This window comes from Galleria mellonella, unplaced genomic scaffold (assembly GCF_026898425.1).
Source record: "Galleria mellonella isolate WM207_F2 unplaced genomic scaffold, CSIRO_AGI_GalMel_v1 utg19, whole genome shotgun sequence".
NCBI lineage: Eukaryota > Metazoa > Arthropoda > Insecta > Lepidoptera > Pyralidae > Galleria > Galleria mellonella.
The window spans coordinates 1,702,422-1,727,933 of NW_026442028.1; the positions used below are offsets into that span (position 1 = coordinate 1,702,422).

The window sequence follows — 25,512 nt, forward strand, 5'->3', positions numbered from 1 at the left end:
TTGTGTATACCACAAGAACTGTCACAGACTGACGTCACAGATTTCACTATTTGAAAGCACAAAGACCGTTACTAAAACTGAGTTTTACCTTTTTTATATACACAGGATGAATAATCAAAGTGCTCGCAATACAACATCCTCGGACCAGACTAGTATTGAAAGAGAACATCGAATGTCACGTTTTAGTGCGACTAATAATGATCCAGCTTCCAAGAAAGGTAAAGGCATTCATTAGAGTCTGGTATTAAAAACTGTAAAGAGCCGATTAAAAATTTATTACTGCTGTAGGTATAATTATGTTTTTTTTTTATTAATAAAAATACTATCCTATTGTAATTAGCAATACAGGGAAAATACTAAGTCATCAGAGATCAGCCAGATGTCCTCGTGGTAATAGCAATGAATGTATATACTAAAGGTAGAGTATTATTGAGTATAGGAAACATAAGAACATAAGTAACAGATATAATATACACTTGTATAAGTACAATTTGACGTTCACAAGCGGCTAAAATGTCCTACATGAATAAATGATTTTTGAATTTTGAATTTTTTTGAATTTTACAATAAGGTGGTACAATAATAACAAAAAACCTAAACCTAAATCGAAATAAGAATCAAGACCCGTTTAAGGATGGCGATAGATAATATTAAGATCGAATGATGAACGCCACACTCTGGTACAAGATAACACCTATAGAAGAGACGAAAAAACCAAAATATTAAAGCACATAAATACCCAGTATGTAAAAAAAACTAGCTCTAAGAATTTACTCTGCATATAGCTCTATATTTTGATACCTACTTAAGAAGCTTGCTTACACAATGCATCTCGTACTTTGCAAAACGGAAACATTAATTAATTTGCACATTATACTATAAATATAACCATTATATATATTATCTTCTATAAATATAACAAATACTCCATAACCTAATTGCCGTTGCCAACTCGCATGCCAAGTGTGGCAACTAATGGCAAAAACCCTCTTACGGTGGAGGCTATGTTCAGCAATGGACAGTTAACAGCTGATATAACAACTATAATTAACCTAAAGTCAGCACCTGAAGTTAGTTCCTTAGTAAATTATTTAATAGCTGAGAAGATACACGTTTATAAGGAACAATGTAAGTAATCAAATATTCGCATGCAAGAGTATAAATATAATCTTTACACTATACAAACAACAACAGCAAACTAAGTAAACAAGCACACATTAACGGCTATGACGTCACACCTCCATGCAACCCATTTGAACATCTCTTTTAGTAATTTGCATATTACATATTTTTATGTGGACGCATGGTATAAAAACGGTATAATAGATGCAGAGTAACCACAGAAGTGTCCTGTTACGAGACAGCAGCTGGAAGCGACAAAAGGCGCAATTAATACCAAACAGGCGGGTAACGGGAAGAGATAAGTTGAGCCACAGTGTAACTAAATAACGCAGTGTTATGGCTCTATGCAAACGAAGATAAATTAGTTGCGGCGTAATATTTTTTAAAATAATTACTCCGTTCAAATGAGACTAAAGATAAAAAATATATACACTCTCGTATATGATGTAGGTTTATTAAATTAAAATTTTCAAAACAATATATACAATTTATGACCACTAGAAAATATACTTACAATCCACTTAATAGAAAGTGGTAAATGTTATATACCGAGTAGATTATCACATGAAATCTGCGCCTCATATAATTTGTTGTCAATTACAATAAGTATTAATTTGTAATATCTTTATCAGTGATTCCTTTTTCACTTCAGACTTATCGGACCAAAGTTCGGATGCTTTTCAACAGTAATGAGCAATATACTCGAACTTTATCAATTTACTTAAAAAACATAATATTCGAAAGAAAAAATTACGGTTTAATCAATGTGATTCGTACGGTATGTCATATTACAAATTATTTGTATTAATAATAACAATTAATACTTGTATATCATTAAAGGTTTAAACTCGACCCAAATACAATTTGGGCAGTCTGTGACATTGTCTGCATCCATTAACAAACTGAGTAAAAACGCTTTAAACGCCCTACAAAACAGCGAAACAATTCCACAGTCTGAGCGACGTGTTAACGCGTCTGATTTAACTCTATTCTCCACAACACAAATAGGAAATAGTTTCTTAAACGAACTCCTTGAGTGTGCGGTCTAGTTCACAGAATTTATACTAAACTAGTACAAGCTATGTATATTATAATGGCACTTCTTTCACCTAGTTCAAGAGATTTTATTCTATTCTAACATAATAATAAATGACTAAGTATGAAATAAAATGGAGAAAACACAGAGTACCATATCATATCCTAGTTCATAGTTGTATTACTTCTATAAATGCTTTACCAAACAGCCCAATTTTATTATTCTTGTGTGAGAAAATTTATCTATTTTTTTACAATACTTAGAATGGCAAACAAGCTAACGGCCCACCTGATGGAAAGCGGTAACTGTCACCTATATACATGTGCAGTACCATGAATATAACAGAGTATACTGTTACGCTCATGATACCCCCCATGCGTTGCCATCCCTAAGGACTCAGGTGTTATTCCTCTGTACCCTGAAAATTCATTGCCATATCGTGAGATATGGCAGTGAATTTACAAGGTACAGAGGAAACTAAAACACAGTTGTGCAAACACAATTGCTTCACGGTTTAAACACGAATAAGACCCACGGTACCCAAGCAAACGACTTTTGTACAAAATTTCCCTCTGGTAAATCTTATAGGCCAAACGTAGATATTCGCGATATGTCAGATATTTACTTGAATAGGGATACTAAAATATTATTGTTGTAACTTGGCAACACTGAAAAATGGCACGAAATTATCTATTAAAAATTTCCGTATCAGTGAATAGTTAATTCACCGTTTTCCCAAACATTTTTGATATTTCACACTCCATGTAAAAATAAATAAAATTTGTATAACAAAATGTTTTTCAGTAACTAAACAACGATAATCTGAGGTAATAATAATTATCAGTGTAGTTTATGATCAGCATATTTAAAAAAAAAAAGAAATATCTTAACATATATCTACCTATATTTCTTTTTAGACGAAAGGATTGTCTCAATAAGGGTAAAATAAGAGGGTCTGGGGATGGGCTGCCATAATTTATCTCTCCTCTCCGCGACGCTGGGGATATAATTTCTTTAGGTAACGTCTATTTTCCGTTACGAAAAGCAAAATTCAATCATTTTTTTAATAGGGCGATATTATTTTTTAATGCACAACATCCTTATTGGACTCTATTATTAGTCTTACAACAAAATACTACAAAGTATTATTTATTAAACAATTTCCCAGTAACGAGATGTAGTTTTCGATTTAACTATGTATTGTTACGCGATTTCTCAAATGAAGAAGTTCTCAATTCACCTATGTTGCGATTAAAAATAAATACAAAAAATTATTATACAGTGAAAATGATTTTTGGAATTTATTTTGAATTTAATAAGGATTACTCTCGTATCATAACTTTATATTATAAAGACAACGACGACAATTTGGTTCTTTGTTTGTAAAATAAACTCAAAAACTACTAAACCGATTTTAAGAATTCTTTCACCTATAGAAAGCTACATTATCTGCGAAAAATATAGGCTATATATTATTTTCCAAAAATTCTATCTGTCCGTGCGAAGCCGGACCGACCGCTAGTTCAAACATGAAGTATCATTTTTTAAACAAAATTAATATTACCTATATTTTATTATGTACTCAAATTCAACAATCGATATCAGGACAATGCATTACGATTACGGGAAATGCTGATGCACTTAGGCTAAATTTCGACTCTAATTATGTAACTTAATTTAAAACCAGAACACAATATTGCTTTCAGCAATAAGACCGCCATACTGTACTTATGCAATTGTATGGTTAGATTTATTAATTGTCTCGCTTTACTCCCTATATTTTATAATGCAAATAAAAGATATTTATTGTTACACAAAACTTTTTGACCTAAATTAATTAATTCCCAAGACTTTCAGCTTGACTCTGGCCCTCATTACACACGCATCATTTAATTAAAAAAGAAATTGAATGAATGAATGAATGAGTATACCTTATTTGCATTATACAATATAGAAAATAAGCAAGACAATTTACAAACACAAGGATACAATTGTATAAGTTCAGTAAGGCGGTCTTATTACTGAGAGCAATCTTTTTAAGACAACCTTAGGGTAATGGACTAATTGTTGCACAAGTAGGTATGATAGTACTGTAAAATTAAGAAAGTGCCTTTATCAAATTAATAAAAAAAAATACATATAATTATTAAGTAAATTGTATCGCAATACAAAATCAGTTCATTCGTACAACTTCTGTAGTTCTAACTGCTTCATTAAATTAACCTAATGCCTTTAAAGCTTCTAGAACCCAAATAATTAACATCAAATATGAATATAGGGCATATTTGACAGTATTATCCCGGTTTATACGTGGCTCCCCTTTAATAACATTAGGAGAACCGGAGGGAGTAACAAGACCGTTTAAGCGGTTGTTAAGTCATCACGATTCATAACACATATGAAACCGCGGTTTGGATATGACCTAACATTGCGAAGTTTGCGGGCACGTTGACTGTAACGCGAGCGCACGCCAAACGAGTATATACTGTGTGACATCATCTAATTAGGAATTTGGCTTCTTGCACTTTGGCACGAGCCGGCGCGTCGGGGATGAAACTTTGGTGTAACAACAATTTACCAGTTTAAAAGTATTAAAACAAACGTATACTGACATAACTTTGTGTGCCAATTTAAATTTTTAACTCTCCAGTGACGGAAACCCCATTGACAAAACCGAATTAATCTGAGCGGTGGCGGTAGACTCGCCTCTTGGCTCGTTGTATTCCGATATGCTCGGTGAAATATGCACGTCGACTATTCCGTTTCTCACAACAATAACATTTGACGAATTTCACCTACTACACAGATACCAAAGTTCGACTAAAAGTAAAACTATTAATTCTTTAAGTGAAATACTTAGACTCTATTTAAATAAATTCTAAATTTTCTATCATTATATTAGCTGTTATCTGTCCACTGCTGAACATAGGCCACCCCCATAAATTTTAGAGTTTTGCTAATATTGTCATGCTTGACAGGCGGCTTGGCCACTGCAGTTAGTTTAGTGATATTTTGAGAGGGATGCTACTGGCTTTCTCTAAACCATTATATTCTTTTAGTTGCCTCTTACGACACCCACGGGAAAGTAAGGGGTGGCCCATTCATATGCCAGATTAGTTTTCTATACACGCATACAATAGCGAAAAAATATTTTCCATGTAATACACCTACCGTTAGGATAACTACCTACTTAAACAGTCATCAGTTGCCCGCACAACACAGTCGTAAAGCAGGCAATATAACATCCACCTGACCACTTAAACGTTTCCAACAGTATGCATTTTTATGAACTTATGGCTTACAATTTTAAAGCCCGTTCGAGCGAATTAATGCACTCACTTCATATTACTAGGGTTTACACCCATAAAACAACTAAAAGCAATTTTAATTCGAACCGCACCTACATACAGGGTGAAATCAAAATCGTTAGCATTCCTTTAAGAGAGTTAACTATATTTCACAAATAAAAATAAATATTCTTCCCGAAGAAATGCAAGGCGAATAATTAAGATTATGTTCCACAAGAATAAACTGACTTCAATTGTGTTAAAACCAGCAATTTCAATTTAAACACGAAACTAATAAATCGATTTTCCAAAATTTTTATGAGACCGCTCTGTTAGTATATTATATCAAACAAAAAAGAATTTTCGAAATCGGTTTACAACTAACGGAGTTATAAGGTAACAAAAATATAAAAAAAATAATTGGATTGAGAAACTATTTTTTTGAAGTCGGTTGAAAAGGACAAAAAATTTTGAGCATCCCATACTTACATGACAGTACCGTTTGAGTGTGGAAAATTCAAAACTTTTTACGTATTTTCCATTTATATTTTTTACGAAAAAAAATCCAGTCCGACTGGTATATATTACCCTCTCAGGATACTAACTATTTCGCCCTGTATATAAATAATGCCACGAAATTGCGTGTCTATCAACATTGCTCCACTATTTTTGTGTATAAAAGCCATTACTGTATTAATGTATATTATCCATTCAGTAAATCAAACAGATAGTCATAAAAGTTCGCTTTAAATAAAGTTGTGTGAATAATTTCCACACTCATTCATGCACGAAACAATAGAACGCGAGCTTTTTAATTAGGTGGCAAAATTCCATGAACACACACACACACACACACACACAATCCTATATGTTGAGTTTATTTTGTGTCAATTGTTCGACTCTCGTCGATTTTCATTGGCACTCTGTTTTGTGTACACCCTTATACCTACTTCTAATGTAAGGTTTTGCCCGATATACAACCGCGTTTATTATTATCCGACTGGAACTGGGTCCCTCGCTAAACATTGAGTACCAGACCAATAATAAATTTAAATCACATTTAACTTTGAAAGAATTTTAAAAAGGGTATACCTATATTCGTCTTTGTTAACCGACATTTTAGTCAATTCTGAATTTATTTTTTTATATATAATTGATAGGATGTGTGTATTTCCGCATTGATTATATACCAATGTTGTCATATTAAAGAAACATTTTTGGAAAAAAAAAATATCACATTATCAGTATCATTATGTAATTACGGGTTTGATAATTCTACTATAATTATAAGGATCGTCGCATTTAATTTACTCTAGAAAATTGTGATTATATATATATATATATATATATATATATATATATATATATATATATATATATATATATATATATATACATAGTAAAATACTGTAGACAAAAAAATCACCAGGCTTAGATATATCTATATCAGAGATACATCTACTATAAATACTAATTTTCTCAACATAATCCCGCTATTATTGACATAATCTCAGTGCGATACACAAAGGATTGATTCTTGGAAGTAATTTTGAAGATTTGTATGTCGTTTGTTTCTTGATTCGTGTTTCTATTCATTCATAACAATTTTATTGGATAGAACAAAATTAATATGAAACAGAAGTAAACCAGTTGCAAAAATAATTCTCAAAATCGATATAGAATTAGAGAAGATATCACACGGCGTCCAAAAAAAATAAAGGTAAAAATATCACAGCCATCATTTAGGAATAAACAGCAACATTTTAAAAGTAACACAACTGTGATTTTAGCAACGCAACCGGACATTTTAGTGGCGTGACAAGGGTCACCGGTCATCATTCCGTACAATTTACAAAAATAAAATGTAGATCGATCGGTCGGGCTCGGACGTCGGCGTTCACAACGATATTCCATTACGGGGAGCCGACGCGGAATATCAAATGAGTGGACCCTTCTATCGCATCGGTGGCAGCCCGTGAGATAATTGGATGATATGTATTATAATCATTTAGCACTATACTAAGGCTATCAGCAATTCGGCTGGCAGTTATATTGCTGCTTAGTTCTGAATTGATTATGAGAATAATAATAATGTCGTGGCTAGCATTTGTTAAAGAATCAAATCGTAATACGAGTCGGAAGAATCAGGCATATTCTTACTCGAAATCGAACTAATACTCGAATATTAGTTCGATTTTTCCAGTGTCTTCATTGTATTTGACGATAGTACTTTTTGACTTTAGGTCTATAGCTTAATTTTTTACCTAATTTACGTTAGATTTTGGCCCTCATACCAAACGCAACTATTATTTAAATATTTCATAATTTAATATCTTTTTCAATTTGAGTTAATATTTAATAACAAACAAAACAATAAAATGGAAACGTTCCATTACTTATTCATTTTTACTTTAATTATATTTTTTACTTATTTGTAAGCACACGTAACTATTCGAAAACATTTCTCGAAAATTTTGTATCCGAATTCTATATCTGCCCTCAATATATATTTATATTGGAACTCGAGTCAACCATCACTAATGGAAGCTAAAATATCCACTATACACAAATTCGTATTATGCTGCTATTTTACGCCTCTAATCAATTATTATAAGCTCAACTCAATATGTCATCATATTGAATATGGCCAACAAAATAAATTCAAGTTGATAACAAAATATCAAATGCCAAATCGAATCGAATCATGAGAATAATTTTAATTATAATATTATAATATGGTAGTATTTACATATTCAAAGGTATTATTGTCTATAAAAATAAATGGAAATCATATTTATTTAGCATCAACAAACTGTACACGACTCATGACATCGCATAATTTCGAAGACTGAACGTGCGTATTACCCTGCACACTCCCTTCCCTGTACTGGACATGTCCATTATCTCTACAATATACCTGTATAATATTGTTAGTAAAGTTCCAACGGCGCGTATAAATATATATAACTAAAACGTATAGAAATATAACAATATAACTCACAATTTACAAAAGTTTTAGTGAACTACCAACTTAAGAGCAGGTCTTATAACCTATTTAAAAAAAAAACCAACTCTTTTCCTTAAGACTTTTAATCGCGTAATAAAATAGATAGTTTGTTCCTCAACTAGATTGTGAAACCTACTAATCAGATTAGATCAGTATTTGAATAAAACTTACAAAATTTTAATTACATCGCTATATTGCCATTCGGTTTCGTTACATATATCCTATTATTTTACTAAAGGCGAGAATACACAATAATAATTAGGCTTAGTACACAATACAAAAGTGGTTAGATTAAAAATTTCAATTATTGGCCCATTAAACACAAAGCAAAAAATATTGAGCACAGATTGCTGTTCAATAAATATTTTTTTAATATTATAATTGATACAAAGTTGTTAGTTTATATGTATTTCACAGATACTGAAATAATATTAAGTACTTCAAATTGTATTAAATACTCCGATTATATCTCTGTCCCGCTGCCGAAGAAAATAATAGTGTGGGTATAGAACTTGTACTACATAATGCCTACAGCGATAAAAAAAATCAAAAACCAATTAAAAGTTTTAAAATCAGTGTTGTTATAAACGATGTTAACAAAATCGATTTCCCGGGATTCCGAGTTCTCGACAGTTTTTTTCCCCCGTCTCAAGTGGGGCCAAATTTCCTGAGAACTCCCGTTGCGCGAATTCCTGACCAGAGGCTAATGAAAATGCACGATTATACACCTCATTGAAACTGTCACATTTGTCTATTAAAATATTCCCAGGTGTGCCTCTTTTAAATTGTTGATATAAACAATATATGTAATCTATAATATCATAAATAACAAGACGAACTTAATTTCAAAAGTGCCCGAACTAAACACACGACATTCGTCTATTCATTCATTATAACAAATGACACCTGCTCTGTATGATAGAAAACATACAGAATTAAACATTGAAATATTCAGTGCGAGCAGGTAATGAATTTGTTTGATAAATTAGTGGCATCTAATATGTTAATATTACTTAACTGGGCCTAACTTCCATATATATTTTCAAATAAGTAAACATTTTTAAACAGCCTGTAATTTTATAGACTGGTCAAATTAAAGAAAAAATATATGATGGTAGTATAGATCACACAAGTTTCTATTACATCCGAATATCCAAATTCAATTTCTTCTAGAGATATCTAGTTTAAAAATATTATTTAAAAACAGTATCTAGTAAATGCTAATTCCAAACCAAACAGACGAATATATGGACTATGTTATCATGCCCTTTAACTCTTCCGTCAAGTGGCCTCCCTGGTAAAACGCGAAGTGACCTCACAAAAAGCTAATGGCAAAATAAACAATGTTGCTATTTTTTGTAATAGGACATTCAAAACCGTAGCCCTCGGTACACGTCAATGATCAAAGGCCACATGGCTGATTTACCTACTTCTCTTTTCTACATGTGTGCCGTGTGTAAGGCTTTCTCATTCTACTAGAGTCTCCGGTTCTTAACGATTCAATTCGGTCGAAGTAACCACAGACAGTAGTCGCTGGGTCGAATGGAAATAAATCTGACCGCATACTCTCGAGTCAGTGGACAGAATCATGAATGTTGGGTCAATAATTTATGTTTAAAACATCGTTTCTCTATGATCATAATGTCAATAGTAAGGTTTTTTGTGAACCGTATCATTTCCTCTCTATAGAAGGATATTATCTAATATTAATACAAAAATCCCACTAATATAATAAACATCAAAGTTTGAATGTTTATTACAAAATTGTGCTTAAACGTCAGAAAGGACTAACAGATTTTTCGTAACATGACCATACAATATTTTAAAATTAAGTCGGAATATTTTGTTTTCTTCCAAACCAAGTTAACATCTGCTCCCCCTCCGCATTTTACCAGATACCGGCCTTAATTAATGACATTATGATATCATTGTAAAGTGTTAAATGTTACTTATACATTATTTTTAGTACCTACATTTATTATAAAATTTTATTGTTTTTATAAGTCTGTTCTCTGTGTAAAGAAAGGAGCTGGCAGACAGAGTAAGTACCAACATTAATATGGTGGTACGTGCTTTTTATTTTTTAAAATATGTATACATATCTACTATTAACTGTATATTGAATATAAGATAGAAGTACCCTAAATGAGGAACCTTCGAATAATACCAAAAGGATTAGAAAATTAGAGTGACTAATTCTGTTTGAACCAACTTCCTAATTCTAACATTAATTGTTTGTGCTTTATCACTATAGCAATCTTAGCCTTTATCCAGGGAGTGGATCGCCATGCTAATCCCGGATCAGAGACGCAGGTGCTACCGGTCCCGGCCGATCATTTTACTCGGTACTTTATAGGAAGGATTGTCTCGGGACGAATGTGGTCTCGGCTACACAGTGAAGAAGGGTTGATAGCCGTAGATTCAACTTTGTTGCATGACACCTGATTAATTGGATATTTGGATCCAATAAATTGCTAATTGATCACTTTTATCACGATCCATTTATTTTAAGGTAATTAATGTCCTAATATTTCAAGCTCCAAATGTGTTAAATATACTATTAAAATCATTTACATTAATATTTATGTAGAGTTCTTCCCTATTTCATTAATTTTTGTTTAGCTAGTGTGTACACATTCACAGTTCTGTCCTTTATTACATTCGCCTACCCAGTTCTATTTTAGCTCTTGTACCGGTTGACTTTGTTCTTTTAAATTAAAACCATTTATAGCGTTTAATAAGGAGTATAATCAACATTTTATAGAATAAAATAAAACTTGGGTGATTACAATAGTGATATTCAAGGTATTAAAGCATATATTTTAATGTATATTATATTTTAATCTGTATCTTAATATGCTACTGCATTTCCTTTGAATTATCTAATTGTCATTGTATACTTTAATGTTTTTGATGCAATAAAGTGTTAAATAAATAAAAATAAGATGACAACTAGTGACAGCAATTGATTGTAAATTCTGACTTATAAATCTCAATATCCTTGATTATTATCAATTATTTTCGCTATATTAGGTGTAAGTATTATATGTAAGTGTATTAGTAGATGTGTCATAATAACTAGGCTACTTGACATAATTCTAAGTGTTTTTGATAACGATCATTGTAATGTTAACAAAAACAACAAATTTGTTAATCTGGGTCAGATCGCGAATTTAAAATATAGTATAAAACCTAGGGCAACCTCGGCTGGCGCACTCCACGAGGTGGTATGGGTAGATTGATAAATGCGCGGAAGCACTCGCCGACTAATGAATGGGGTGTGGCACGCACACCGCATGCCATTGCACTATCTGCAATCCTTGCTAACCACCGCCATACAATAACGAGAGATATTTACGGTCTTCCCACTATTCCCCGCAAACGGCACGGCTAACTTACGATCAAGCACCGCAAGTTGCATCTGACGCCATAAATGTAGCTCCAACTAAAACTAAATAATAAAAAACTCATAACTTCTAATTGAAACATTATAATATAAAACCAAAACTAACAAACGTAATAAAGTTCGTGATTAAATTATGCATAGACTAAAACAACACAGCTTGTTTCAGGAATGGGTTTGTAGAGTCTTGAGATTTCGGATGTTCAAGGATGTTTATTTTCAGTCTGGAAAAGAAACAAGAATATTTTAATGTCTGTATTCTTCTTGTTTACATTTCTGATCCTAAAGGATATAGGATATATAAGGATAAAAAGAATAATAAGTTCCTGGGATTATCTAATGGACAAGGTGGCTGTGTAGCATCGACAAATTTGGTTATGGTTTGCACACACAAACACATGCAGTCATAAAATAATAAACGATCAACAATCAGCGCGGAACGCCGCATCCCCTGATACCTCGAGCATTAAAACGGAAAGCAATTTCGCGCAGAGAACACTTGTACAATGCTCCCATTCCGTTAGAGCGAACAGCCAGGCGATTCATTTCCCTGATGGCCACCCATTACACCGGTCAAGATGGATGGATAACAAACCAGCAATTACACTATAAACACAACGACAATCGAATGTTTTCACTAATTGAAAAAGCCACACGTAGATCGATTCATTTGAGAGCACTATATGAAATGAAAGTTGGAGTATAGTATGGCGTGACGCGACCGTTGAAATATGAACTCCATTGACTTTACGAGCGGTGGTGACATTTATTAATCTAGTGGGTCACCTCCAACGTATGCTGCGTACGTTAAATTAATATACTTTCCGCGTGTAAGCCCACGAAAAAGGATCAACCAACAATTTTGATTGACGCAATCATTTTACCTAATCCCATATTTTATAGGAAAGGAACGTGGAAACGGCAACAAAGAGGTTTATAAAACGCTCCCGACTAAGTAGAACTAAAACGATAATGAAGGAATTAGCGAGTCCGCGTCACTTGGCAAAGAATCCTAATCATAATAACTCAAGATCGTATCGCGGGGGTAGACGATGAACAAAAGGCGGCAGAGCAACAATGGCGCCCAACGCGGGCCCGAGAGCCGCGCTAACAAATTACCAACCCGCAGATAACTAAGCAATATTAAATCATAGTAATTTGTGGTTGCAAGACGCAGCCCCTTTTCCCGGTTATCTTGGTCGGCTCAAGAATGACTAAAATATTATTGTTATTTTTTTAGAACATACGTACAATACTAAACTGATGTGAAATAAATGTAATTTTACAAAATATAAATAGATAGCAGAAAAGTGATTAACAGGCTTATTAATAAAAAGAAACGGCATTTAAATCAGTCTGAAGCACAACATGCAGAAGTTGGCAACTGGCAACTCTGCGTGAAACTGCAATTTCGCCGCTCATAAAACAGGAAACCCTGCAGCGGGGGGCGGGCTTGGTGCAATCGCATCTTTTCACTCGGCTCCTTCGGAGGCACATTAGCAATTCTAACCATTGCAATAGTTGCTCGGAAATTGTAATATTTAGTCTTAATAAAGCCATTCGTAACGTTGAATATCCAGAGCAGGCGTGAGGCGGTGCCGCGCCGCGCCGCGCTGCGACTCGCCCGAGGCGGAACCACTTGCGCTGCTTAAATTTACTGCAAGGCTTTATTCGTGAATGTTTAGGTTTTCATAGACCATATAAACGTACATTCTCTATTTATTATGTAGGATGGTTACTATCAGAATCTAATACTAATTACATTCAGCATTACATTCTCTTTACAAAATCTATTTATGTTACGGTATCTGACATAAAAGCTTTCGATGATACGCCGCATTAAAAAGAAACGGACCTAATACAAAATTAGTAGAAATATAAAAAACATTTTGCGTTAGGCAATACACATGTTTAATTCATGCCTTTAGAACCGGCTTGTACCTATGCATGAGTCGAGTACCATAAATGAATGGACTAAAAACCGTAAATTTAAAAGCCCCTCATTTCGACCTCAAAAAGATGATTCAAAAGTAACAAATTATTTTTAAATTATATGAATAATAAATTAAATAATGGAAAATGTTAGTATAAAGAGAAATGAATATTCAGAATTCTAACCGCTATAAATTTACCACTCAAACAATTCTGAAACGTTATGCGGCTATTGTATCGCATGGTCGGGGGATATAGTAGTATATTAATGAACCGATAGCGCGCAATATGAACCGTTTTATATAAATTTACTGAATATTCGCCCCGCGGACAATGGACACTGGCAGTGGAGCCGACCGTACCATATGTAACTTTTAAAATATTTTAAACGTTGAAACTGGTGCCAAAATGTTTTAATTCGGCACTTATGGAGCGTCGCTTAATGTAGTGCTGCGAGAGATTTTTTGAAGAGACGAAAATTAAATGGCATCCTCGCCTGCGCTATTGATATACGTTGTTAGCGTATACCTGTGAGGAATGGGACCGTTAAACTCATTGCTAAGAATTTTAAGTTCTCGTTGTGATAGATTGCAGGTACAATTTTGTACGTGCATACTATGGTAAAGATCCTAGACGTCTATTATATGAACCAATTTAAAAATGAAAGAACAGAAATTTTAAAACCCATAGTAGTGTCTAAAGTTTATCAAACGTTCATTTTATTATGATGATGTAGGTATCTCATGCTTAAAAATATACTTTTACTCTACTAAACTATATCTACCCTTCGAGAGTTAGCACTTTCTAGTGCCATCTATCGGAGGGTAGATGTGATTTAAATATTTTGTAGAGGCACCGAATGCTTATAACCAAAAGGTTAAAGCACACTATCATTTTGCACTCAATGGCCATCTACAGGAAGTCACAAGAACGTATGTTAGCGCCATCTACACTACGAATTATAAATTACACGGGATGTCGGAAACTTGTAATAACTTACAAACGGTTGCATTGAATACTCCACAGATGGCGGTAATCTGTACTTTTATGAAATAGGTTGTGATGTATGTTTTGTAAATGAAAATATTAATTACTTAATTTTATGTAAAAAAAAAATACTACATGTATAATAATATTAAATCTACTACTCACGGGTGTAGTTGTGGCCTCCATTAAAATAAAAACCCTCTGTTCTGGAACTAAATGTCTGTAAATAAAAAGAAAAATCATTAAATATTTCATAATTTTCAATGTTTGCACATATTTAAAATCACGACAGGGGCTAAAACATCACAAAAAAAACAGGTACTACTCTATTTACCTGTAATTGCGTCACGTAAGTTACGATCATAAATTTAAGCATTTCATAATTTTTTTACTGAAAGACACCATAATTTAAATTTATTCTGAAAAAAAAAAACGACTTTATAGATATCATTTTGTTTGCAATACTGTTGATTGTTTGCTCCGCAAAGAAGAATTGTAAGTAATGTAAGTTCAATTATAAGAAAATTAATACGAGACTGACTTCTTTTGTAAGTTCGTTACTTTTGTTTTAAAAAAAAATCACATATCCATAAAAGTTTTACTTGTCACTGTCGAAAATAAAAAACTAAAAAAAATATTAAATATTCCTTAGACGGTTATCACAGGACAACACAAGAGAGGAGTCTAATAAGTACTTTTCTATAATATAAAAATGAATCGCTGAATGTGTTGCTAAGCGCAAATCTCGAGAAGAACCGAATCGATTTCGCTAATTCTTTTTTAGAATATTCCTTGAAGTACGAGGATAATTCTTACGGAGAGAAAAAAATAAAAAATTGCTGGAAAAAGGTTAAAAACAACACTTTTCTATACTCACATACAAACGATTCGTAATAATACTTAAAAGTTAATTTGAACTTTAATATCATACCATAAAGTTCAAGTGTTAATGGAGTAGTTCCGGGAAGGCAAAACAATTGAGTGACGTGGCACGGCGTGTTTTATGATTTTTATTTTTTGGCATAATGTAATTGTTGACTTATTTTATTTATTTTTAATTTTTTTTTTTTATTTTTTATTTTACTAAATGGCCCGGCGTCCCGAATAGCAGAATAAGTAATAAAAAACTAAAGAAATTAAAAAATCGACTGTTAGGCGATGCGAAGTTCGCGGGGGTCAGCTAGTCGTAAATATAAAATTCCGTGTATAGTTAGACTTTATTTTTATTTTACAATATTTGTTACAGCATTTTGACACATTTGACTACAAACTTCATTGGTTCATTAAAAAATAAGTACCTAGTTTGGTTCAATATACCATTTATGATAATATCGAAACTTTTTTTTTTATATTAATGGCCTTTTATTTTTCTGTAGCTTCCTAATTTGCAAAATGGAGAACAGTTACCTTGTTTCTTTTTCTTTTTTTTGGTAAAAATACATTACCAAAAAAGGAAAATAATATTTATTTCTTAAACAAATTAATGCTACAGATCGCGTATTACTGTTGCCGGGCAATGTAAGCCGCCGCGTATATAATAGAGTCTAGACAAATCTAGGCTTTGTATACAAAGGTCACTGCGAATCATTTATTAAACTAGTCATTGTCCGGCACTACATAACTGTTGTTATGGATTATTTAGTCCTTGAAATAAGAAAAGGGTGTTCCTTTTCTTATTTCAAAGAACTCAGACTTAGATAATAATGTTATTTTATGGTTAATTTAAATATACTTTTTTCCCTCGCCAGGGACATTATGTCCTGGCATAAAATAGGCTATCCCTTTCTTCCCTGTAGATCTTATAAGAGGCGACTAAGGAAATTTAACGAACGAGAGATGGACAGCAGCGTTTCCCTTAAAACATCACCAAAGCCATATCCCACCCATCTAACCAAAACACAATCATGCAAACATAACTACTTCACGACAGAAATACGAATGTGACATCTGACTATGTATAATATAAACATATGTATTTGCCTAAATAAAGCCATCGTTATCATCATTATTAACAGCCCACTGCTGAATATAGGCCTTCCCTATTGGGGGGTTTTGCCAGTAGCTGCCACGCTTGGCAGGCGGGTTGACAACCGCAGTTAGGCTTTGATGATATTTTAAGAGGGACGCTGCTGCCCGTCTTTCTCTTACAACACTCACGGGAAAGGAAGGGGAAACAAGAAGTATTTATATCGCACGTCTAATACCTTTACTTACTTACTTTAGGACCAAATGGCGACATACATATATCTAGCAATAGAAAAAAAAAAGTAGTAAAACTCACATGCGGATTTCTGAGATGAATCACATTAAACCAAAAATATTTCAATTTGAGACAGTGTATTGGGCGTCAAATATGGAAATGTAGATATAACAACCATGATTACGCTTAGAAAAAAAAATCAGCACCTTGTAACAAACTTAATGTGTCACTAACAAGGTAATAAATCTTATTGATTGCAAAAAAATATATAAATCAGGCAAATATCGCATACTAATCACATATAAACACGGTCGACTTGAAAAACTCATTTTGGAAGTTACATAAAAATAAGACCTCACACTGAGGCGTTATTCACACGACCGTTTTTGGCGCTTACAGACATCCAGTTGATTTTGTTGATCTAAGGATTTGTTACTTAAATATAAGTTCAAACTTATGATATTCTTAGAAAAAACATAAAAATAGTGTTTGACTCACCACTCACGAAAACACAGGAGTAGCGGTGAATCATTTATGATGAATTTAGTAAACAAGAAGAGAGTATTTACATAAAACATAAAAGCTCGCTTGCATTATTTTACTTACTAGTATTATAAACAAGCCTTATTATGAAGTAACTCATTTACTAAGTTAGGATATACTCGTAACCTACCCGTGTACCATAATATTATTCAAATTTTCAATAGTTTTTGCGTAAAAGAGTAACGAACTTAGAAACTGTCGGATTAATAATATTAAAACGATTTTAAATATAGTTCGTTTGTTACCTCTTGGCGCCTTAACGGTTTGACCAATCAGCGTGAAAGTGGTGAAAAATTTATGTTTTTTATTTTAATCTTCGTTTTAATCCGATAATAAACTTTATTTGCATTGAACCGAATCTAAAAAAAAAGGTTTATTTTCATATGTATATGAAATGTTTTTATATAAAACTTAGTATAAAGACGGATAATTTTAAATAATTTTTAACACAATCATAGAATACTTTTATACTACTACACCAAAACAAAACCGAGGGTGCAACTAGTATCGCATAAGCTAAGACTAAGCACTGAATGTGTTTTACGACAGAAACATGCCTGTCACAGTATAAAAATCTTAAACAGTGATTCGGGTTGACGGCCAAAATGTTATATGAGCGTGGTGGACCGCTAACCGGACTTCCAGACAGTCATAGCCGGCCATAGCACAGTCTAGCTTTCCTAGACAAGTGACAAACTAGTCTATAGTTAGGTACATTATTGCTGTGTGTATGGGACTGCAGGAAACATCACTTTCGGAAATTGCTGTTTCATACTATTTCTAGTATATTCCATATATTCGCCTTGTTTTTTCCACAACAATACATCATTTACAACTAAATTGAGGGAGATAGTAAACCTCACAGTATAGATATGGATTTTGAATATTTTTTCCCCATAAATAACTCAATAGAGCCTAATTGTCTTCAGAGACTCATCTAAGGGTCAGTTTAGGGATTTCACATTTTTATATTGAACACAGTTTAGCATATTACAAAGGCGTATTAAGTGGATGAGCCGTGCCTACTCCAAAATTGTTTAGGGCCCACTTCAGAGCGGAGGATTTTCATTTATGTACAAAGACATATCTGAGAGTACACAATGCCTTTTCAATGAGGCCTTGCTTCTGGAAAATAATCTTCAATACGCCAATGGAAAATTTTGACGAAAACAACATTACAGACATCATTTTCGAAATACATCAGCGCTGAACAGTCTTCGTTCCCTTTCTACGTCTATACTCTCTGGTCGACGATCCGTTCGAATATTTGCCGACATTTGCCGAAACGTGATAAAAGTCGACTCACTGAAAAATTATATACACTGTGACTATGTCGACTTATATCTTATCCTATGCGCGCTCCAAATTAATCTGTGTTTTCTTGTGGCTATCCCGTAGAAACCATATGCTTTTCCGGATCATTCTATATGTTGATCCAACTTATACATGATGTTAAAAAATGAACTGCACACAGTTTACGCGTTTATAATAAATTATATGTATAACCGTGCGTAATCTGGCGATAGCAATTATTTCATTTATTACAGACATTACAATACTTTTCCAAGAAGGTCAAAAGTTGGATACATGACACAAAACTTACGGATCCTTCACAAATTGTCGACCCTGTGTTGGTGGTTATATATGGTGTTGAAAATGTAGTCCATAATTCAAAGAATTATATTAAAGGGTATTTATTATGTACAACAATCCGTTATCCAGCGATAGTGCATAATTTATGAAAATGAACGCCTTTTCCAAGAGAACATCAAAAGTTTACATAAAACAAATTTATCCTTCATACGAGCCGCGGTCACTTGATCAATTTAGTATGAAAGGCACAAACAATATTTACATATTTCGATCCATTCTTCTTAGAGAAAGTTATTTAGTTTCACGAAAACTTTTTTGTATGTTAAATTTCAGTAAAATAGTTGGGGTACATGAAAAGAAAATCTCGAAATGAAAGTACGAGTATACTAAGTAAGTATGTACCTAGCTGACATTATAATCTCCTCTTTGTTAGTAGCATACTGCTGAAAATAATAAGCTCAGTTTGATGAATAATAAAAATGTATATATTATGTGAAGTTTAGAAGAGAATAGCCAACTGTCATAAAATATTATATTGTTATATTTTTGTATTTAATATTTTGATTATAGAACATTAATAAAAACGACTATAGAGTTTTTACAACATATCCTCCCGTAATCAAAATATATATATAACAAAAATATTACTTAACAAAAATACTGGTACAAAAATAACAAGATAAAAGGTTACCCAATGCCCATATTCGTCATACATCGTAAATGCTTAACATGACCTAAAGGTTTTGTCAAAACATCCGCTGGTAGTGAATCAGTGGGCATATACCTTAATTCTATAATTTTGTCATTTACTTTTTCTCTAATAAAATGAAACTTTACGTCTATATGTTTAGTTCTATTGTGATGGACTGGATTCAACGCAAGTTTCTGGGCACTCTGACTATCAGAAAAAATGACAACATTTAGAGTTTTACCTGTTATTTCTGCCACAAAACGTTTTAAGAAACAACCTTCCTTAGCAGCTGCTGATAGCGCCATGTATTCGGATTCCGCAGAGGACAATGCGACTGTAGGCTGTTTTCTTGATTCCCAAGAAATAGGGCCTTTTGCGAGTTCGAAGTAAAATCCTGTATATGAGCGACGACTAACAGGACAGTTTGCGAAGTCAGCATCTGAGTAACCACGCAGTATAGAGGAGTCTTCAGTTTTTCTGTATGAAATACCAACATGCTTAGTTGCACTTAAATATCGAAGACATCGCTTAGCAGCATTCCAATGAGATTGATCATTATTAGAGTTAAATTGGCTTAAGTAACTCACTGCGTAAGCTATATCAGGCCTTGTATTTACTGCCAAATACATAAGACAGCCAATTAATGCCTGATAGGAACATTTAGACTCACCTGTACTAGGTTCCAGTTTCTTTTGAGCAAGGGGTGTTGAAACCGATTTACAGTTTTGCATTTCAAACCTTTTTAACAAACTTTCAATATACGTACTTTGACATATTTCAATAATATTCTCTCGGCAAGATATATTTATGCCTATGAAATAATTAATAATACCAAGATCTTTAAGTGAAAAATAATTTTCCAACTCACATTTGAAGTTGTCAAATGTTACTTCATTTTTATACATAATTAAAAGATCATCAACATATATGGCTATAACCAAGGAGTCTGTATTCGAAATATTTTTAGTAAACACGCAAGGTTCTGATGGTGTTTGAGTGAATCCAATAGTTGACAAAGTTTGTTTTAACTTTATATTCCAAGCTCTCGGAGCTTGTTTCAAACCATATAAGGCCTTTTTCAATAAGCATACCTTATTTTCATCTTCCTTTCTCTGGACAAACCCTTCTGGCTGATCCATATAGACTTCTTCTTCCAAATCACCATATAAAAAGGCAGTATCTACATCCATATGACGTATTTTGTATCCTTCCTGTACTGCTAGTGCTAACAGCGTTCGCAACGATGAGGAGCGTACAACGGGAGAAAAAGTCGCATAATAGTCTACACCTTCTATTTGTGTAAAACCTTTAGCTACTAAACGAGCTTTATATTTGACTATATTTCCTTCAGCATCTCTTTTCAATTTGTAAACCCACTTAGATGGAATACAAGATTTAAAGCTTGGTTTTTCCACCAATACCCAAGTTTTCCTCTTTAATAAAGCATCATACTCATTATTCATCGCAGTGATCCAGTCATTTTTATCATCTCTTGTAATTGCGTCACGATAAGTCAAAGGATCACCGCACAGCAGATCATCGCTTAGAGTATTATAAGAAAAATAGTTTGGAGGTTTACGTATTCTTTCAGGGTACCTTCTTCCAGATCTATCATCATTAGAATTACTTGAAGAACCCGATGACGGAGATGAAGAATTAATTATATTACCTGAATGTACAGTCTCCATTCCTTGATTGCGTACTGCGACTGAATTGTGATCTTGTTCCTCAATTGCTATATCACCACCTCCGCCAATTGAAGGAGAAGATAATGAAGCTTCTTCTGAGTATGAGGTCTTTGAAAATAAGTAACTTGTATCACAGTTTACGTCGTCTGCCTTTTCAATTGTTAGTCCTGTAAACTTATCTTCAAAAAAAGTTACATCTCTCGATTTTACTAACTTCCTAGGTGTTTTCGCACTTCGGAAGTAGTAACTTCTAGGATCATCTGAATATCCTATAAAAATATGTTCAGTTGCTTTCATATCTAGCTTAGTTCTTCGGCAAGAAGGAACATGAACTAAAGCTCTACATCCGAAGACTTTAAGATGAGATAAGTTAGGTTTAGATCCGTACCATATCTCAAAAGGAGTTTTCTTATTAAGAGCACGATGTGGCGACCTATTTTTTAAATATACACTAGTCGCTACAGCATCTTGCCAATAAGCTTTCCCAAGTGAACAATGAGACAACATGCAACGGGCTTTCTCCATAATGCTACGATTGCATCGTTCACTCACTCCATTTTGCTGAGGGCTATAGGGCATCGTAGTTTGGTGCTTGATACCATTTGAAGCCAAATAATCAGCAAATTCATTGTTGACGTACTCAGATCCATTATCAGATCGCACTACTTTTATTTTTGAGCCAGTTTCACGTTCAACAAGAGATTGAAAAATAGAGAACTTTGATTTGACTTCTGTCTTAGAAGACATAAAATAAATAAATATAAACCTGGTAAAATCATCTATAAAAGTAATAAAGTATTTATTACCTTGAAAAGAGGTTGTTGGTAATGGTCCACATAAATCTGTGTGAATTAATTCTAGAACTGACGTAGCTTTCTTACTTTTCAACCGTTTAAAAGGTTTTCTTGCTTGCTTACCCTCCACGCAGGGTATGCATGGTTCCTTGTCAACCTCCTTGTACTGCACTCCAACTGCTAGACCTTTTCTAAGTAGATCCATACCTATGCGACAGAGATGTCCTAATCTCTTATGCCAAATTTTAAAGTTTGAGAGTTCAGAGTGCACATTATAGGCTGAAACATTTTGTGGCAAGTTAATAGAACAATCTAAATTATACATTCCACCACTAAAAGAACCGTGCAAAATAGGGTTATTAGCAAAAGATACATCACAAGATTTATAAAAGTTACAACCATTTTTATCAAAAACAACAGAAAAATCTTTTTCGACAACTTTCTTTACAGAAAGTAAATTACATTTTAAACTAGGAACATAAATAACATTATTTATTTTTGATACTACAGAGTTGGTATTAATTGATACCTCACCAATACCCACAGCTGGCAATTTTTGCCCGTTTGCTACAGTTATGCTTCCACTATCGATAGAACGATAATTTTTGAGCCATTCACCGTGTGAAGTCATATGTCCCGATGCTCCAGAGTCGATTATCCATTTATCGGAGTTCTGGTTATTTAGGGATGACATAGCCACTTCTGACAAGCAATCTGTTGTATCTTCTATGTTTTGTTCCATTTTTGACATATTTGCCTTTTTTACCTTTTTAATAGGGCAATCAGGGCTCTTATGTCCAGGTTTTCTACATTTAAAACAAATAATCGGTTTCTTCGTCTTCGCTTTTAATTGTGAAGTACGAAATGCTGCAACATCATCATTCTGAGCCACCTTTGACATTTCACTCAATAACTTCGTCTTAACCATTTCTAATGTTACTTCGAGATTTGAATGTTCTAGAGCCATTACTAGAGGATCATAACGAGATGTTAGTCCGCCTAATAAAATCGCAGCAAGAGAGCTATCTTCGATTGTTTTGCCAATATCTGCCAAATTCTGGGCAGTTGTCATGACTGCATTAATGTACGACTCAATATCGGTAAAATCTGATAGGGAGTACCTGTACAGCTGTCGCTCCAATGACAACTTCCGACCAAGACTTTGGTCTTCATATGCCTTTTGTAATGCATACCATGCCTCTTTCGCTGTCGTTGCTGTCCTCACATGCGTCATTGCCGCACCATCCACAGAAAGACAAATTTTGGATAATGCTTTCTGGTCATTACGTGCTTTTACATGGGAAGGTGTATCGTCAGACGATTCATAACCACCTATTGTATTCCACAACTCTTCGTGCACCAACAGCATTCTCATTTTGAATTTCCATGCTGTATAATCTTCACGTTTCACCAACATTTTTATACAATTCGAATTCATCCCAGCCATTATGAATTAGTAGAATTTCTTTTAAATAAATTCCTTACCTTCGTGCTGATAACGAATGTTGAAAATAATAAGCTCAGTTTGATGAATAATAAAAATGTATATATTATGTGAAGTTTAGAAGAGAATAGCCAACTGTCATAAAATATTATATTGTTATATTTTTGTATTTAATATTTTGATTATAGAACATTAATAAAAACGACTATAGAGTTTTTACAACACATACCCCATCAGATCAACCTTCACGCGGTCCCCTTAGAAATCATAGTAAATAATTCTTAGCAAATTCGTTACAATATGTAAACTGAAATGATTTTTTCTGGTATTCTGTACTACCGTGTATAGCGTGTACCAATATGCCCATGGGGGAGGAACCTCCTCTCCCTTAAAAATAAGTTAGTATGCCCACAGCCGAGTATGATCGGTCGGTGACTTTGGTTCTCTTGTGGATAATGACATAGCCCGAAGGATAAGCAATCTGAAGTTGCAATGGGCTGGTCACGTAACTTGAAAAACCGACAACCGATGGGGAAGAAAGATTTTTGAGTGGCAACCCCGTACAGGCAAACTCAGTGTAGGACGTCCCCCCACTGGATAGGGTGACAACCTCATATGCATTGCCGGGAGTCAATGGATGCAGGTAGTTCAAGACCATTCCTTATGGCAGTCTATGCAAGACGCCTATGTACAGCAGTGGACAGATAGATAGACAGATACTCTTTATTGTTTCCTCCTAAAGATTACAATAGTAAACTTATTGTAGATATAAACAATTACAAGAAATAATCACAATGAGAAAACAATGGACGGCCTTATCGTTAAGAGCGACCTCTTCCAGGCAACCTTTGGATGGAGAGGAATTATAAACAGTTTGATTGGAGGCACGATGAAGATCCTATTATTTCTAAATATGGAGTTGTAATACATGTAATAATATAAATATATATCCCTACAGATAATGACCGAGATGATGATGATGATACCCACACAGCTTCAAATTTCTCTAAAAATCTGTGGTCAGCTGTGTGACGTTCAATAGGCATGGATAAGCAGTACGATATCCAAGTTTATATTGTTGAGAATACGGTACGTTACGGACATTTATTTTATTGAAAGTAAATCACTACTCTTAGTAAATTGATTTAGACACAATCCTAATCTTTGTGTAATAAAGCGCCTTATTTGTGTCCCTCCCTATATGTAATGCCTACACATGCTCGTCCTATATAAACAAACAATGGCAATCTTATCTCCGTTGGATAAAGAAGAAGTAAGTATATTAATCTATCATTAAATTTATTAATGTATCGTCTGCATATACATAAATCTCTGTTTACTCTATGTATAGACTAGGAAAAAATCCCTTAACTTGAAATATTAGTATACGAGTTTATAGTAAAGGATTATAAGTTAAAATTTAATATTTTACTCTAGAAAAAACAATGTGACAATATTCTTAAGAGACCAACACGAGATCAAACTCTATCAAATGTGTTTGTTTATTACTTCTCGGCGCCTTAACCGCTGCTGACCAGTTGTCATAAATATACAATTTGACATATACTTATTATTACTAATAGCATTTGGAATAAAGAAGGACGTAGGCTATACCGGTCACGGAACAGGAAACAAACAAATAACGGACATACATGGGTTCTTATGATGTAAGATGATGAAGTAATGTTACAAACAATTTACAATGATAAGTTATTAATTATTATTACTCCAGTAACAATATTACTGCAATCTTGTCCGCACGTGAATTTATCTCGAAACTGTGCA

The 25,512-nt window shown here is 33.5% G+C and overlaps 1 protein-coding gene across 5 annotated transcripts in view; it reads right to left on the reverse strand.

Annotated features, from left to right (window-relative positions):
* LOC113521497 (tyrosine-protein phosphatase Lar) overlaps window positions 1-25,512 on the reverse strand; it is a 494,469-nt gene that overhangs the window by 456,540 nt on the left and 12,417 nt on the right. For all 5 annotated transcript variants that reach the window (XM_031912897.2, XM_031912899.2, XM_031912896.2 and 2 more), the window contains exon 2: window positions 14,940-14,994. In XM_031912897.2, the coding sequence (XP_031768757.1) occupies window positions 14,940-14,960 (21 nt within the window). In that variant the 5' untranslated portion in view covers window positions 14,961-14,994. The remainder of the gene's footprint in view (window positions 1-14,939; window positions 14,995-25,512) is intronic.